General features: G+C 36.4%; 1 protein-coding gene across 5 annotated transcripts in view; it reads right to left on the reverse strand.

The window, feature by feature from the left end:
• The window catches only part of SNCA (synuclein alpha), a 141096-nt gene that overhangs the window by 113475 nt on the left and 11730 nt on the right, over positions 1–15891 (reverse strand). For all 5 annotated transcript variants that reach the window (XM_066384724.1, XM_066384720.1, XM_066384723.1 and 2 more), the window contains exons 3-4: positions 14713–14754; positions 10530–10672 (exon numbers count right to left, since the gene is read on the reverse strand). In XM_066384724.1, coding sequence (XP_066240821.1) covers positions 10530–10672; positions 14713–14754 — 185 coding nt within the window. The remainder of the gene's footprint in view (positions 1–10529; positions 10673–14712; positions 14755–15891) is intronic.

Consider the following 15891-nt stretch of genomic DNA (forward strand, 5'->3'; position numbering starts at 1 on the left):
CTCAATTTGATTTGCCATCATGATGGTATGATCGTGAACAGTTCTTGCTGACAGAGGCATGTCTTTTATTCGTTTGATTATCTTGTCTTTATCCAAAAAGTCGTCAAATAGTTCACTGGCATCATCAAGCATGAATGTTTTGGCATACTCCCCATCTGTGAATGGCTTTCCATTTCTCACAATTGCTAAAGCACCAGCAAAGCTAGCTGAATTCCAGTCACCTTGTTGGGTCCAAACATGGAGTTGCTGCTGACTAGCTTGCACTCTGCACAGTAGCTCTTGACATGCTTTCTTTCTGCTGTCCCCGCTGGATGTTTTGATGCAAATGTAGTATGGCATGTGTCAAAGTGCTGCTTTATATTGATATTCGACCGTTTCACTGACGCAATTTTATCATTGCATATTAGACACACTGCAGAACCTGCTCTCTCCACAAAGGCGAATTCTTCTGTCCATTCCTGCTGAAAAGTACGATATTCCTCATCTTTTTTTCTTTTAGCCATCTTCTTCATAAAAAGGGTTTCTGCAATTAGCTAGATGACTACTTGATTAAAAGGAGGGAAGTTTTACTTCCTGACCTCAAAATGACCTGTGTACATTCCACATTATCCAATAATAATTTGGTGTTGTCCCAGAGGACAGCTGTGATTGGCTCCAGCCACCCGCAACCATGAACATGAGCAGTAGGAAATGAATGGATTATAATACATGAGAATGTTTTATATTTTTAACGTTATTGTTTTGTTTATTAAAGATTTGTCTGTGAGCCAGATGCAGCCATCAAAAGAGCCACATCTGGCTCACGAGCCATAGGTTCCCAAACCCTGGTCTAAATCATGGGCTCTGTCTGCTGACAGCTTCCATGATCCAACCAGCCTTTTGGTGTATGTATGTGAGTATACATTTTTGGAAGAAAGAGGGTTCACAGCATGTATTAGATTGGCTAAAGGGTCTGGGACATAAACAGGTTAAGTATCTCTGTATTAATATATAAAATCTCCCCTAGTTTTTGAAATGTAATAAAGCTATCAATTGTAACTAAGATCTCAGGTAGAAAATAGGAATTACTATAATTATTAGCACTAGTAATAAGATCATTTATAAGGAATATTCTGCTCAAAAGAGTGCTACCATTTAACGTACAAAAAAAATGTAGATGACGTCAGAGTAATGGCGGGGTAGGAAGCGATACCGATAAATCTCCCCCAAAACTCAACAAGATCTTCAACCAGAAACAGAAAAACCTATACTTGGAGCCTCCAGATGCTTCGCAATACACCCGAAGGTATGGTCGAGTGAAAAATTGGCTAAATATATAACCAAACCCCGAAGGAAATAGGGAGTAAGAAATGCTCCACCTTCCTCACTAACCTAAACAGGGCGGCTTTCTCTGGTAACTGTGAATATAGAAACTGAGGCGGGCAAAGGGGGTGAATAGATCCAGGCCATGGCACAAACGGCCGAACCAGGCTGTGGCACGGAGATCCAAGCCGAGGAAAAACTGATCCTGTGGCAACCCAGGCAATACAAGCTAACACTCGCGCCAAACCCAAAGAAAGAAAGACAAGCGGGGCGGCCATTTTACCCGGTCTCCTGGTCAGTGCGCAGTTAGTGGGCAAGAGATTTCTTCCTAGGCCCCGAGAGTGGGTGCCCGTGTTGCCCCACGGAGAGGCAGGGTCAGAGGCCTTTCTGTGGGCTGAGGGCAGAGTCTCTGGGCAGCCCCAGCGCCCTGGGAAAGCCACGCACGGGAGGGAGTGAGAACTAATTCCAACGGTGGAGATTTTCCGTGTTGGAGGGGGTTTCACTCAGAGGGAAACACGGCCGGCCTCATATCCTGGTTTGCACGCGCAGATAGGGAGTGAGAGATTCCTCCGAGTGCCTCGGCAGTGCGCGCCCGTGTTATCACACAGAGGGGCAGAGTCAGGGGCCTTTGTGTGGGCCAAAGCGGAATCTCGGGCCGCCCCAGCGCCTTGCAAAAGCCGCGCACGGGGATGGAGCGAGACTCAATTCCAACGCTGAAACTTTTCCCTGCGGTTGGGGGTTTCACTCAGAGCGTGAGACTGCTGGCCGGATATCCTGGTCTGCGCGCGAAGACAGTGAGTGAGAGTTTCCTCCAAGCGCCCCGGAAGTGGGCGCCTGCCTGTGTTACCGGACAGAGTGGCAGACAGAGCCAGAGGTCTTTGAGTGGGCGGAAACCCCGCCTGACTATGCTAGCAGCTCTGACTGACTGAGCCTTACCCAGAGCCCTGTGCTGAGTGGAAATAGAGTGGGGAATTCCCAGCTCTTTGAGCCTCTTACTATCCAGGCAGAGGCAGCAGCAACCCCATAGCTGGATTATCAGGCTACTAATTGAGGAAGGAAAGACTAGGAGAAAGGCTCCAGGAACACGGACTTTCTCACTGTCGGAGCCTATAAATGCTAATGAGCTTCGACTGCCAACGAGACTAAAGCACAATACATGACATTGCCATAGAGACTTATCAACTGCAAACCTCCACCTGAGCGTGCCAAAGGGGCAGAACCCAGGGTACAGAGTCACCGACCAGGAAGAGGGAGAGAAAAGAAAAAGCAAGAAGATAACCTCTCAAAATCAAGAATAATCTGCAGACTTTATAACCTATCCCATTTTATTATATTTGTTTGTTTGTTTCTCTTATCTTCATTCTTGATACTTTTTTTCCTCCTCCAATTTGGCCGATTAACTCTCTGCCGGTCTTACTCTCTCCTCTCCTTGAACTACACTACCCATAAGTGTTACATCTCCCATTATCTTTTCTCTTCTCTTCCTTTCTCTCTATGAGGGTTGCACTCCAAAACCCTTAACTCTCTCTCTCTCTCTCTCTCTCTCCTTTCTTTTTTCTTCTTTTAGTGGTTCCCTCTTTTTTTCTCTCTCTCTCTCTCTCTTTCTTTTCTCCCTCTATATTAGTTTCTTCCTTTCTCCTTTACATCTCCTCTCATTCAAACCTCAATAACAAACAAATTATCTTATCTGGGACTCAAACTTATGTTTGTGGCATTTTGGGGGGTTTTTACTTCACCTTTTTAACTCATTAGCAGTGCTCCCATCCCTGGCTCTCCATTTTATCTAGTTCTTGTTCCACTAAATACAATAGTAATTTTTTAATTTTCCCCCCCATTTTTCCGTTTTCCTCTTATTCCTCTCATCATAACTCTTAGACAACCAACACCAAAAAGCAAATCATTTTATTCTTGACCCAAATTTTTTCCTTATTTGCTTTTTGTGGGTCCATACGCTTTTTTTTTTCTTTTTTCTTTTTTCTTTTTTTTTTTCTTTTTTTTTTTTTTTTTTTTGCCCCTTTATTACTTTTCCCCAATTCAGGCCCTCCATCACAGGCATTGTTTGTTATAATTCACAGTTTACCACAAGATTTTCTCAAGAAAGAGAGGAGAGGCGAGGAGAGGAAAAAAGGAGGGGGGGAATAATTTCCTTTTTTTTTTTAATTTTTATTTTATTTTATTTTTATTTCATTATTAATTTTTTTAAAAAAAAAACTTCGATTTTTTATTTTTTTATTATTTTTTTTAACTTTTTATTCTTTATTAAATCTCATTAATACTATCAACAAAATCACCCTCAGATGCCATTAAGGAAGAGAAAATTGAATATCATGGATACAAAAGAAAGAGAGGTAACACAGCTAGATGAGGAAAAATCTATGGAGAAAAAAGTTAATATATTGGAAACCTTGGAGCTAAATGACAGAGAATTCAAGATAGAAATCCTAAAAATCCTCTGAGATATACAAGAAAACACAGAAAGGCAATTTAGGGAGCTCAGAAAACAACTCAATGAACACAAAGAATATATGTCCAAGGAAATTGAAACTATAAAAACAAATCAAACAGAGATGAAAAACTCAATTCACGAGCTGAAAAACGAAGTAACAACCTTAGCTAATAGAACAGGTCAGATAGAAGAGAAGATGAGTGAAATAGAAGACAAGCAACTTGAGGCACAACAGAGAGAAGAAGAAAGAGACTCAAAAATTAAAAAAAATAAGATAGCCCTACAAGAATTATCTGACTCCATCAAAAAGAATAACATAAGAATAATAGGTATATCAGAGGGAGAAGAGAGAGAAAATGGAATGGAGAACATACTCAAACAAATAATAGATGAGAACTTCCCAAGCCTGCGGAAAGAACTAAAGCCTCAAGTTCAAGAAGCAAACAGAACTCCGAGTTTTCTTAACCCCAACAAACCTACTCCAAGGCATATCATAATGAAATTGACACAAACCAATGGCAAAGAAAAAATTCTCAAGGCAGCCAGGGAAAAGAAGAATACAACATATAGGAAGGCCCATTAGATTATCATCAGATTTCTCAGCAGAAACTCTACAAGCTAGAAGAGAGTGGACCCCAATATTTAAAGTCCTGAAAGAGAGGAACTTTCAGCCATGAATACTATACCCATCAAAGCTATCCTTCCAATATGAAGGAGAAATAAAAACATTCACAGATACAGAAAAGATGAGGGAATTTATCATCAGAAAACCCCCACTCCAGGAATTACTAAAGGGGGTTCTCCAATCAGATACAAAGAACAAAAAAAAAAACAGAGCCACAAGTAAAAGCTCCAAGAAGAACACAATAAAACCAAATTTAAACTGTGACAACAACAAAAAGAAAGAGGGGGAGAAGATGGAGATGAACAGTAGCAAAGGACGATGGAGTGCAAAAGTACTCACAAAATAGTTCGCTACAATGAACAGGGTAGGGAACCTTTTCATTACTCAAAGGTAACCACCATTGAAAAAACCACCACAGAAGCACATGAGATAAAAAAAGATAGCAACAGAGGAAAGATGTATGGAATACAACCAAATAAAAACAAAAGATAGAAAAATGAAAGACAAGGATCAAACAAGACACAAAACTAACAGAAAGCAAGATATAAAATGGCAATAGGGAACTCACAAGTATCAATAATAACACTAATTGTAAACGGATTAAACTCACCAATAAAAAGGCACAGAGTAGCAGAATGGATTAAAAAAGAAAATCCAACTGTATGCTGCCTACAGGAAACTCATCTAAGTAACAAGGATAAAAACAAATTCAAAGTGAAAGGCTGGAAAACAATACTCCAAGCAAATAACATAAAAAAAAAAATCAGGTGTAGCAATACTCATATCGGATAATGCTGACTACAAAACAGGAAAAGTACTCAGAGACAAAAATTGGCCATTTCATAATGGCTAAGGGGACACTGAATCAAGAAGACATAACAATTCTTAATATATATGCACCAAACCAAGGAGCACCAAAATATATAAGACAGCTACTTATTGATCTTAAAACAAAAACTGAAAAAAACACAATCATACTTGGAGACCTCAATATACTGCTGACGGCTCTAGATCGGTCATCCAAACAGAGAATCAACAAAGACATAGTGGCTTTAAGCAAAACACTAGAGCACCTGGATATGATAGACATCTACAGGACATTTCATCCCAAAGTGACTGAGTATACATTTTTCTCTAGTGTACATGGATCATTCTCAAGAATTGACCATATGTTGGGCCACAAAAACAACATCAGCAAATTCATAAAAATCGAAGTTGTACCAAGCATATTTTCTGATCATAAAGCCTTGAAACTAGAATTCAACTGCAAAAAAGAGGGAAAAAATCCCACAAAAATGTGGAAACTAAACAACATACTTTTAAAAAATAAATGGGTCAAAGAAGAAATAAGTGCAGAGATCAAAAGAAATATACAGACTAATGAAAATGACAATACGACCTATCAGAATCTATGGGATGCAGCAAAAGCAGTGATAAGAGGGAAGTTCATATCACTTCAGGCATATATGAACAAACAAGAGAGAGCCCAAGTGAACCACTTAACTTCCCACCTTAAGGAACTAGAAAAAGAAGAACAAAGACAACCCAAAACCAGCCGAAGAAAGGAGATAATAAAAATCAGAGCAGAAATAAATGAATTAGTGAACAGAAAAACTATAGAAAAAATTAATAGAACAAGGAGCTGGTTCTTTGAAAAGATCAACAAAATTGACAAACCCTTGGCAAGACTTACCAAGGAAAAAAGAGAAAGAACTCATATAAACAAAATCCAAAATGAAAGAGGAGAAATCACCACAGACACCATAGATATACAAAGAATTATTGTAGAATACTATGAAAAACTTTATGTCACTAAATTCAACAACCTAGAAGAAATGGATAAATTCCTAGAACAATACAACCTTCCTAGACTGAGCCAAGAAGAAGCAGAAAGCCTAAACAGACCTATCAGTAGAGAAGAAATAGAAAAAACCATTAAAAACCTCCCCAAAAATAAAAGTTCAGGCCCTGACGGCTATACCAGCGAATTTTATCAAACATTCAAAGAAGACTTGGTTCCTATTCTACTCAAAGTCTTCCAAAAAATTGAAGAAGAAGCAATACTTCCAAACACATTTTATGAGGCCAACATAACCCTCATACCAAAACCACGCAAGGATGGCACAAAAAAAGAAAACTACAGACCAATATCTTTAATGAATACAGATGCTAAAATACTAAACAAAATACTAGCAAATCAAATACAACAACATATTAAAAAAATTATACATCATGAACAAGTGGGATTCATCCCAGAATCTCAAGGATGGTTCAACATACGCAAAACGGTTAACGTAATACACCATATCAACAAAACAAAGAACAAAAACCACATGATCTTATCAATAGACACAGAAAAGGCTTTCGATAAAATACAACACAATTTTATGTTTAAGACTCTCAACAAAATGGGTATAGAAGGAAAATATCTCAACATGATAAAGGCCATATATGATAAACCATCAGCTACCATCATATTAAATGGCACTAAACTGAAGGCTTTCCCCCTTAAATCAGGAACAAGACAGGGTTGTCCACTCTCTCCACTCTTATTTAATGTGGTACTAGAGGTTCTAGCCAGAGCAATCAGACAAGACAAAGAAATAAAAGGCATCCATATTGGAAAAGAGGAAGTAAAGGTATCACTTTTTGCAGATGATATGATCCTATACATCGAAAACCCCAAAGAATCCACAAAAAGACTACTAGAAACAATAAGCCAATACAGTAAGGTCGCAGGATACAAAATTAACATACAGAAGTCAATAGCCTTTCTATATGCCAACAATGAAACAACTGAGAATGAACTCAAAAGAATAATCCCCTTCACAATTGCAACAAAAAAAAATAAAATACTTAGGAATAAACATAACAAAGAACGTAAAGGACTTATATAATAAAAACTATAAACCATTGTTAAGGGAAATCGAAAAAGATATAATGAGATGGAAGAATATACCTTGTTCTTGGCTAGGAAGAATAAATATAATCAAGATGGGTATATTACCCAAAGCAATATACAAATTTAATGCAATTCCCATCAAACTTCCAATGACGTTTTTTAAAGAAATAGAGCAAAAATCATCAGATTTATATGGAACTATAAAAAACCCCGAATAGCCAAAGCAATCCTAAAGAAAAAGAATGAAGCTGGGGGCATTACAATACCTGACTTCAAACTATATTATAGGGCCACGACAATCAAAACAGCATGGTATTGGCAGAAAAATAGACACTCAGACCAATGGAACAGAATAGAAAGTCCAGAAATAAAACCACATATATATAGTCAAATAATTTTTGATAAAGGGGCCAACAACACACAATGGAGAAAAGAAAGCCTCTTCAATGAATGGTGCTGGGAAAACTGGAAAGCCACATGCAAAAGAATGAAACTGGACTACAGTCTCTCCCCCTGTACAAAAATTAACTCAAAATGGATCAAAGATCTAAACATAAGACCTGAAACAATTAAGTACATAGAAGAAGACATAGGTACTCAACTCATGGACCTGGGTTTTAAAGAGCATTTTATGAATTTGACTCCACAGGCAAGAGAAGTGAAGGCAAAAATTAATGAATGGGACTACATCAGACTAAGAAGTTTTTGCTCAGCAAGAGAAACTGATAACAAAATAAACAGAAAGCCAACTAAATGGGAAATGATATTTTCAAACAACAGCTCAGATAAGGGCCTAATATCCAAAAGATACAAAGAACTCATAAAACTCAACAACAAACAAACAACCAATCCAATAAAAAAATGGGAAGAGGATATGAATAGACACTTCTCCCAGGAAGAAATACAAATGGCCAACAGATATATGAAAAGATGCTCATCTTCTTTAGCTATTAGAGAAATGCAAATCAAAACGGCAATGAGATACCACCTCACACCTGTTCGATTAGCTGTCATTAGCAAGACAGGTAATAGCAAATGTTGGAGAGGCTGTGGAGAAAAAGGAACCCTCATAAACTATTGGTGGGAATGTAAAGTAGTACAACCATTATGGAAGAAAGTATGGTGGTTCCTCAAAAAACTGAAAATAGAACTACCTTATGACCCAGCAATCCCTCTACTGGGTATATATCCCAAAAACTCAGAAACATTGATACGTAAAGACACATGCAGCCCCATGTTCATTGCAGCATTGTTCACAGTGGCCAGGACATGGAAACAACCAAAAAGCCCATCAATAGATGACTGGATGAAGAAGATGTGGCACATATACACTATGGAATACTACTCAGCCATAAGAAATGATGACATCGGAACATTTACAGCAAAATGGTGGGATCTTGATAACATGATACGAAGCGAAATAAGTAAATCAGAAAAAACCAGGAACTGTATTATTCCATATGTAGGTGGGACATAATAGTGAAACTAAGAGACATTGATAAGAGTGTGGTGGTTATGGGGGGGAGGGGGGAATGGGAGAGGGAAAGGGGGTGGGGAGGGGCACAAAGAAAACAAGATAGAAGGTGACAGAGGACAATCTGACTTTGGGTGGTGGGTATGCAACATAATTGAACGACAAGATAACCTGGACTTGTTATCTTTGAATATATGTATCCTGATTTATTGATGTCACCCCATTAAAAAAATAAAATTATTAAAAAAAAAAAAAAAAAAAAAAAAAGAGTGCTTCCATTGTCAACCATACATTCAAGTGGTAGCTGAAGAACTTCACTAAAAATCCAGTCCAGAGTTTCTATAATTAGCATCAACTGCCCTAGACAATGTCACTCCATGTGATAAAATCTAAATATATATAGGTTTTTTTACTGTCATTTTATTATCAATGATTTCATGATCCATCAAGGTAGGCCTGCTATATAGGATTACATGGGTGGAGACAACTCAGAGAACTTTGCCAGGAAATAGAGCTACTTTCTTATAGTTTTCAGGACATCTGTTCTAAAACCATTTTGATTATAACTTTTGGATGGCTGAATATTCACAGTTGCTATACTACCTCTATTTATTAAAGACATAGAAATGAAAGTCAATCTGCTTATTCACTTATCTCCTTCCTTCCTTTCCTCAATTTAATAAATATTCATTATTCATCTCCTACACATCCGATATGTTTCTGGACACTTGTGAAATATTGGTGAACAAATATATTCTACCCTCATGGTGCTTATATTTTAGAAGGGATAAATAAAATAAACAACATACAGAAAAAATAACTTACTTACTATTTTAAGGTGATAATGCTTTGGCATAAAGGAAAAAAATAAAGAGTAGGGAGATTAGGAATGCCATAGGTGAGCAGAATGATGCCAAGTGTAAACAGATCCAGGCAGATCTCATTGAGGTCAAGAGTTGAGATGAGGGAGTTAGCCAGTTATAGGATCTTAGGGAAGAGTTGAGTTTTTCAGATGGAAGGAGGAGCCAGGGCAAAGATATGCCTGATTTGCTCAACGCATAGCAAGGAGGCCAATGTGACCAGGAAAAAGCAAAAATTGTTTTGCTGCTGTGATCATAAAATTTTATAAAATTTCATTTTCTAGTTGACACCTCGTTTCCTATTACTTATTTGATTAAAAGTTATAATATCATTTATATAATCATACTAGAGTCACATATATATCAAAAATGCAAAGTCAAAATTTTTCTGAGGATTTAAAAATCATTGCAAAACCATGATTTCTTGTTGTAATGCATTTTAAGTACCTCAGTTCCTACAGACATATATTTGGCAATAAACTGTTACATGATATTTAAACATGTTATTTAATAGAAGATGACAAATTATAGAGAGAACAAGATCTTCATTTTGAAAAATTTAGAAATTAGGCACAAAGTGATTTATTATATTCAGATAAAGAGAAATTCCAAGATTCATAGCCAACATGAATGCACTCATTCTTTCTGAAATGTCACTCTTCCTTTGGCATTTAATACATTGTTCATTTCATGAACTTTCTTCCAGAAAATGAAACAATCAAGATTATTGTACAATTTCATAGCATCTAGCTGGGCTAATACCTCAAAACAGAATACCCATATACAAGCAGTACTTTTTAATTGGGAGGGTCAGTCAGCACTCCCCAAGTAAGCTTCATATTCCTATCTAGAGCCTTGCATGGAAATGCACTGTGAGCTCACAAGCTTACAAGTATAAAATAAAATGTTTGCCGCCATACCTTGCCCAACTGGTCCTTTTTGCCAAAGCCAGTAGCAGCTGCAATGTTCCCTGCTCCCTCCACTGTCTTCTGTGCAACTGCTGTCACCCCTGTCACCACTGCCTCTCCAACATTTGTCACTTGCTCTTTGGTCTTCTCAGCCACTGGGATAAATCAAGAACAACAACAGATTAAGAGATGATGGAATGATAGCATCTTAAATTAACTTTACTTCCACTAGCTGTCATGTTCTAAAGGCCTGTATTTACACATACCCCAGATAACCGAGGAGGCAGAAGAAATAAAAGCTATAGAGATTTCTAAATGAGCATGAATCTTTGCTAAGATATTTTGTTTTAATCACTAAAAGGTAGTTTAAGTTTAATGATCACAAATTTAGAGCCATAAAAGCAATCTGAATTTGGTTTACATGTTACTAAGGAAAGTTTGCAGAAAGCTATGCTAACAGGTGAAATTACAGTTGTATCAGACTCAGCATGAAATTTCTTTATTTCAATTTCAATGCCAATTCCTTTATCTCCCTCAAGAGGTTAGTTTTCACCATACCCTCTGAGTCACAGGACATATCCATACTCATACATGTTGTTATCAGAAATAAACAGAAGAGTAATTTAAGGGACAGTTATGAGGGACCTTTGATCCTTCCATAAAAATTCAGGTACTTGAAACAGATGGATTTTTAATAATATGATTGATTTTCAATAATTTTAATGGGCACAAAAGAACCAGACAGAAGTATGAAAATGAAGAGGTTTGTGGAACACACTTAAAATTTCTTTTCATGGAACAAAATAAAATATGATTCTTCAGTAAATTCTTAAAAATAAGTTAAAAAATTAGAAAACATTATCAATGGTTTAGGATTGGATTCAGAAGCAGAGGTTTAAACATATCAAAAATCCTCTAGCGTACAGATGATGTGTTGCAGAATTGTACAACTGGTATCTGTGTATCAGGTTACTGGTGTCACCCCAATAAAAACAATAAAAAAGAAAAAAAAATTCCCCAGGACACTATCTGATATAATTGCTAATTTAATCTTTCCATGTTATCTCCATGCAATTACCAAATAAAGTGCAAATAAAAAGTTTGTTTTGCTTAAACAAAGAGTTGTATAAGAGTGACAAAAAGCAAAAGAATCTGCTCTTTTAATAATTCCAAAGTCAATATAGAAATAAAACAACCCCTCTTCTTCTAAGCCTTCTAACATTTATGCTGATAAAACCTAGGTCTTGCCTCTCTCATGTCTATTTATGCAATGTTTGCTTTCCCCCATTTTTTTTCCCCACCAACTCATTTTCTGTCTGCTTTTTCCCCATGTTTCAGGAATTTGGGGTTTGGAGTGATAGTTTTTTTGTCAGGCTATTTTCTAATCAAATAGAGACATACTTTCTTGTCATGCTCTCTGCTTGTATACATCCTCTCCAAATAAGGAACCCAACAGTTATACCATGTCAGCTGTTAAGTGTTATGTGCTAGTTATATATGATTATTGTACAGACTTCATGTCACCATTTGGGAGAAGCCAATCATTAAGCAGTGGGGACAAAGCTATTGGGTTTCGAATAGACCATGCAGGTCATGGAAGTTAAGGTGTTTGTTCTATAAAGATAAAAAGGCTTCCTCCTGGTTCTAGGCAAAGCCCGAGAGAGACAAAGTGACCCTACAGTCTAAAACCAGGAAGATCGCACAGCAAGTGCTTAATACTTGCCTTTACCATTTCTGGAACATGGCTGATGACTCCTAAGGAGTAATGACTATTCACAATGCAGAGAACAATTTAAATGCCAGTGAAAAGCAGTCCTGGGAATTTTATGATTTTAAACATTTCTAGAATGTTTATCCACTAAAAATAGTAAAATTTGTGCTTCAGATTGTCATCTGTTTTCTCAAGAACATGAGTAGAAAATTTAGCTTGACAATGAACACTTTCTCCTTATAATATCACAAAAAACAAAAGTAAATTTTGATCATTTTATGGACCCATAATTTCTTTTTGCCAGCCGTGAAAATTTGTTTCTACAATACATAGATAATTACTTATCTATGTATAAATTTTAATCTATTTTAATGCATATAAATTGCACCATAAAATTCACTTTGTACTTTATTATATTTTCATTAGGTTTTATCATTGTAAGAATAAGTAAATTAATTACATTACTAACTGACAAGAGTATGCATGTAACAATAATAGATACATTTTAAGATTTCTGTAGGACTTGATTTATCTAGTGGATTTATCCATTAACCTTGACTCTATTTATCCCTTTATTCATATTTCAAGCACATGGTAAAAAACTAAAGAAAAAGAAATGCACTCAAATTGGTACATTTTGTATCTAATAAATGTTTTTATTAAGGGAAAAGACCTTCTAATCAGGATCAAAAAGGATACTTTCCTCCCAACCAATTGACAATATAATATTTGAAGTCACTTATGTTTTCCTCCAAATGTGTCAGTCCTTCTTGTTTTGTTTTCTACAGCTCCATCTGGCCAGAAGTCTTCACCCCTCTCAGAGAGCCCTCTGTGGACTCAGCAAATTCAAGCTGGTGTTAAAACCCACCTCAAATCTCAAACTTCGTAAGAAACTTTTCCGTCACCAAGTATCTCTGTTTCTACTCCTGTAATCCTATGAAAATTTAAATACATCTCTACTACTGAATTCTTAACAATGAGCCACAATTGTTCATTTCCCAGTATGTCTAGTTACCTCCATCAGTGTATTGTGAGTTCATTAAAATCTGAGATCCTGTTTTTTATTCTTTTTTTACTTCAGAGTAGATACTAATAAAATATTTTGAATACATTAACAAGAATTTTCTGTAATTATTAATGTCAATAATTATATTTATGTTTGACTTTAACTTATTAGAATTCCAGGAGGGAAATACAGCACCAACTTTTAGGACAGATATAATAAACCTAAACTTGGATATTGAACAAAATTATAAAATTAAGATCTAGTTCTGAATTGGTATACAAATGGAAATTTTGAGTAAAATAAAGAAATGTATATTATAAAGCAATTTAGCAAGACACTTTAAATTATTGTAGAACATGTTAAAAATAAGTGTAGCCTGAGTAGGCAGTAGTACAGTGTGAATCGAGCATCAACCTGGGATGCTGAGGCCCCAGGTTCAAAACCCTGTGGTTGCCAGCTTGAGCGCAGGCTCACCAGCTTGAGCATTGGATCACAGACGTGACCCCATGGTCACTGACTTGAGTCCAAGGTCACTGGCTTGAGCAAGGGGTCACTGGCTCAGCTGGAGCCCCCCGGTTAAGGCACATATGAGAAAGCAACCGATGAACAACTGAAAGTGCTGCAACCACAAGTTAAGGCTTCTTATCTCTCTGTCTTCCTGCCTGTCAGTCCCTGTCTCTCTCTTTCTCTCTATCAAAAAAAAAAAGTGTATTCATTATCATGTAAATTTCTGTTTATAAGAATCAAAGCCTTCAGAAAATCTCCAATAAGAAGTTCTTTTTAAAAATTTATTGATTTTAGAGAGAAAGGAAGGAGACAGACAGACAGATATATCTATTATCCTGTATGTGCCCTTACCAATGATCGAACCCACAACCTTTGTGTCTTGGAAACCAACAGAGCTATTTAGACAGGGCAAGAAATTCTTTACAACATACATCCATGAGGGAAAAAAAATGGGTAAGATTATATCATAATTTATATATTGCAGTTAAAGCAGCTTCAAAGGCGTCATTCAAAAAATCCAAATTAAATGCTCATATTTTCCTATACTGGGGTATATTAAGCTGACAATGGAAATAATATTCTGAGATCAAAGAGACAAGGTTTAAAATAGAATTTTCTGGTATTTATCATGATATTATCTAACTAGGAGAATTGCGGGGGAGGGGGGTTGTAGGCAGAAAACTCCTGGCCTACTTAAGTAATAGTCACATTCTATCCTCTTTATAAATTAAACATAGCCGGTCAATTCAGAGTCATCATTCTTAACAGTTAAATATATTGTTTCATTAACTTATAATATTTATCTATTTAAAACTATTTAATTAGGATTCAACAGAGCGGCTGTTTTCATGGAGTGCTCCTCTCCAGGCACGGTGGTTGTTACAATTCTATTCTGAATGATCAGTGCTGGAGCTACGCAGCTTCCTAGGCATTTACTACATCATCCCTGGGTATAAGTCCACGGAGCTTACCTGTTGTCACACCATGGACCACTCCTTCCTTGGTTTTGGAGCCTATAAAAACAAACAAATTCAAAACATAAGTCTCAAACTGGACTTACTGCTAATAGCTCATTTTAATCACAACTAATCAAAACAAAAAATTCAATCTGTAGAAGCTCATATACAAGGATATCCTTAGGGCCAAAAATCCTAAACCAAGGAAATCCAGCTATTATTACAAGGAGAAGGAAGTTAAAGCTAACGGGAGATTCTCGCCAATTACATCTTTAGTACACATGTTGACTTTTTACCCTCTTGTGTCCCACTACTGGTTCTTAAACTGGAAAGGGCAGCAAAATTAACTGGATAGAAGTGAGGTAAAAATGATGGGTATTGAATGAGAGCCTCAAATATTCAGTAAATGTCAGATACAGATATTTGCATTTTTAATAACCCTCATGATCTAATGCAGGTAATTCAGAGATCAAATCTAAGAAACACTGGTCTGATGCAGTTTTTAGTTTCAAATCTACTTAAAATTAGAAGTACATATCTATGATTTCAATAATATGATCATCAGTGAGATGACCTACTTTTTATAAAAACCGCCCACTTTTGCAGTGCTGGTCAACCTGGTCCCTACCGCCCACTAGTGGGTGGTCCAGCTTTCATGGTGGGCCAATCCCAGCGCTGTTTGGTTGACCAGCACTGCAAAAGTGGGCGGTTTTTATAAAAAGTTTGAAGACCCCTGACCTAAATAAATCTACAGGATCATATTGAAAATGTTTATCAAGTATGATATATTTATAAAACTATGTAAATATAGCATTAAGTAAAATTTCATGCATATTTAAATTTACATTTTACAAAAAAGTCAAGAGAAGCGACCACATTTAATAAATTATTTAAATATATTTAAGAACTTTCAATTTGTGTATAGTTAAGACAAGACCTCCAATAAAAATAAAACACAAAAGAGCATTTGAGATCTTGCTCCCCAGCATATGTCATCAATTTTGGCTCTAATAAACTCTTATAAACATTTTTGAAAACATCAACTATAGTTTAGTATAAGAACATAAGCTCTGGATTCAGATTTTCTGGATTTAAATCTTCACTTCACCACATACTAATCAAATATACATCATTTGATTAACATGAAGATCAAAGGAATTAATATAAATGTCTTAAAATAGTGTTTAGAACATA

Source organism: Saccopteryx leptura, chromosome 5 (genome assembly GCF_036850995.1).
Source record: "Saccopteryx leptura isolate mSacLep1 chromosome 5, mSacLep1_pri_phased_curated, whole genome shotgun sequence".
Lineage (NCBI taxonomy): Eukaryota > Metazoa > Chordata > Mammalia > Chiroptera > Emballonuridae > Saccopteryx > Saccopteryx leptura.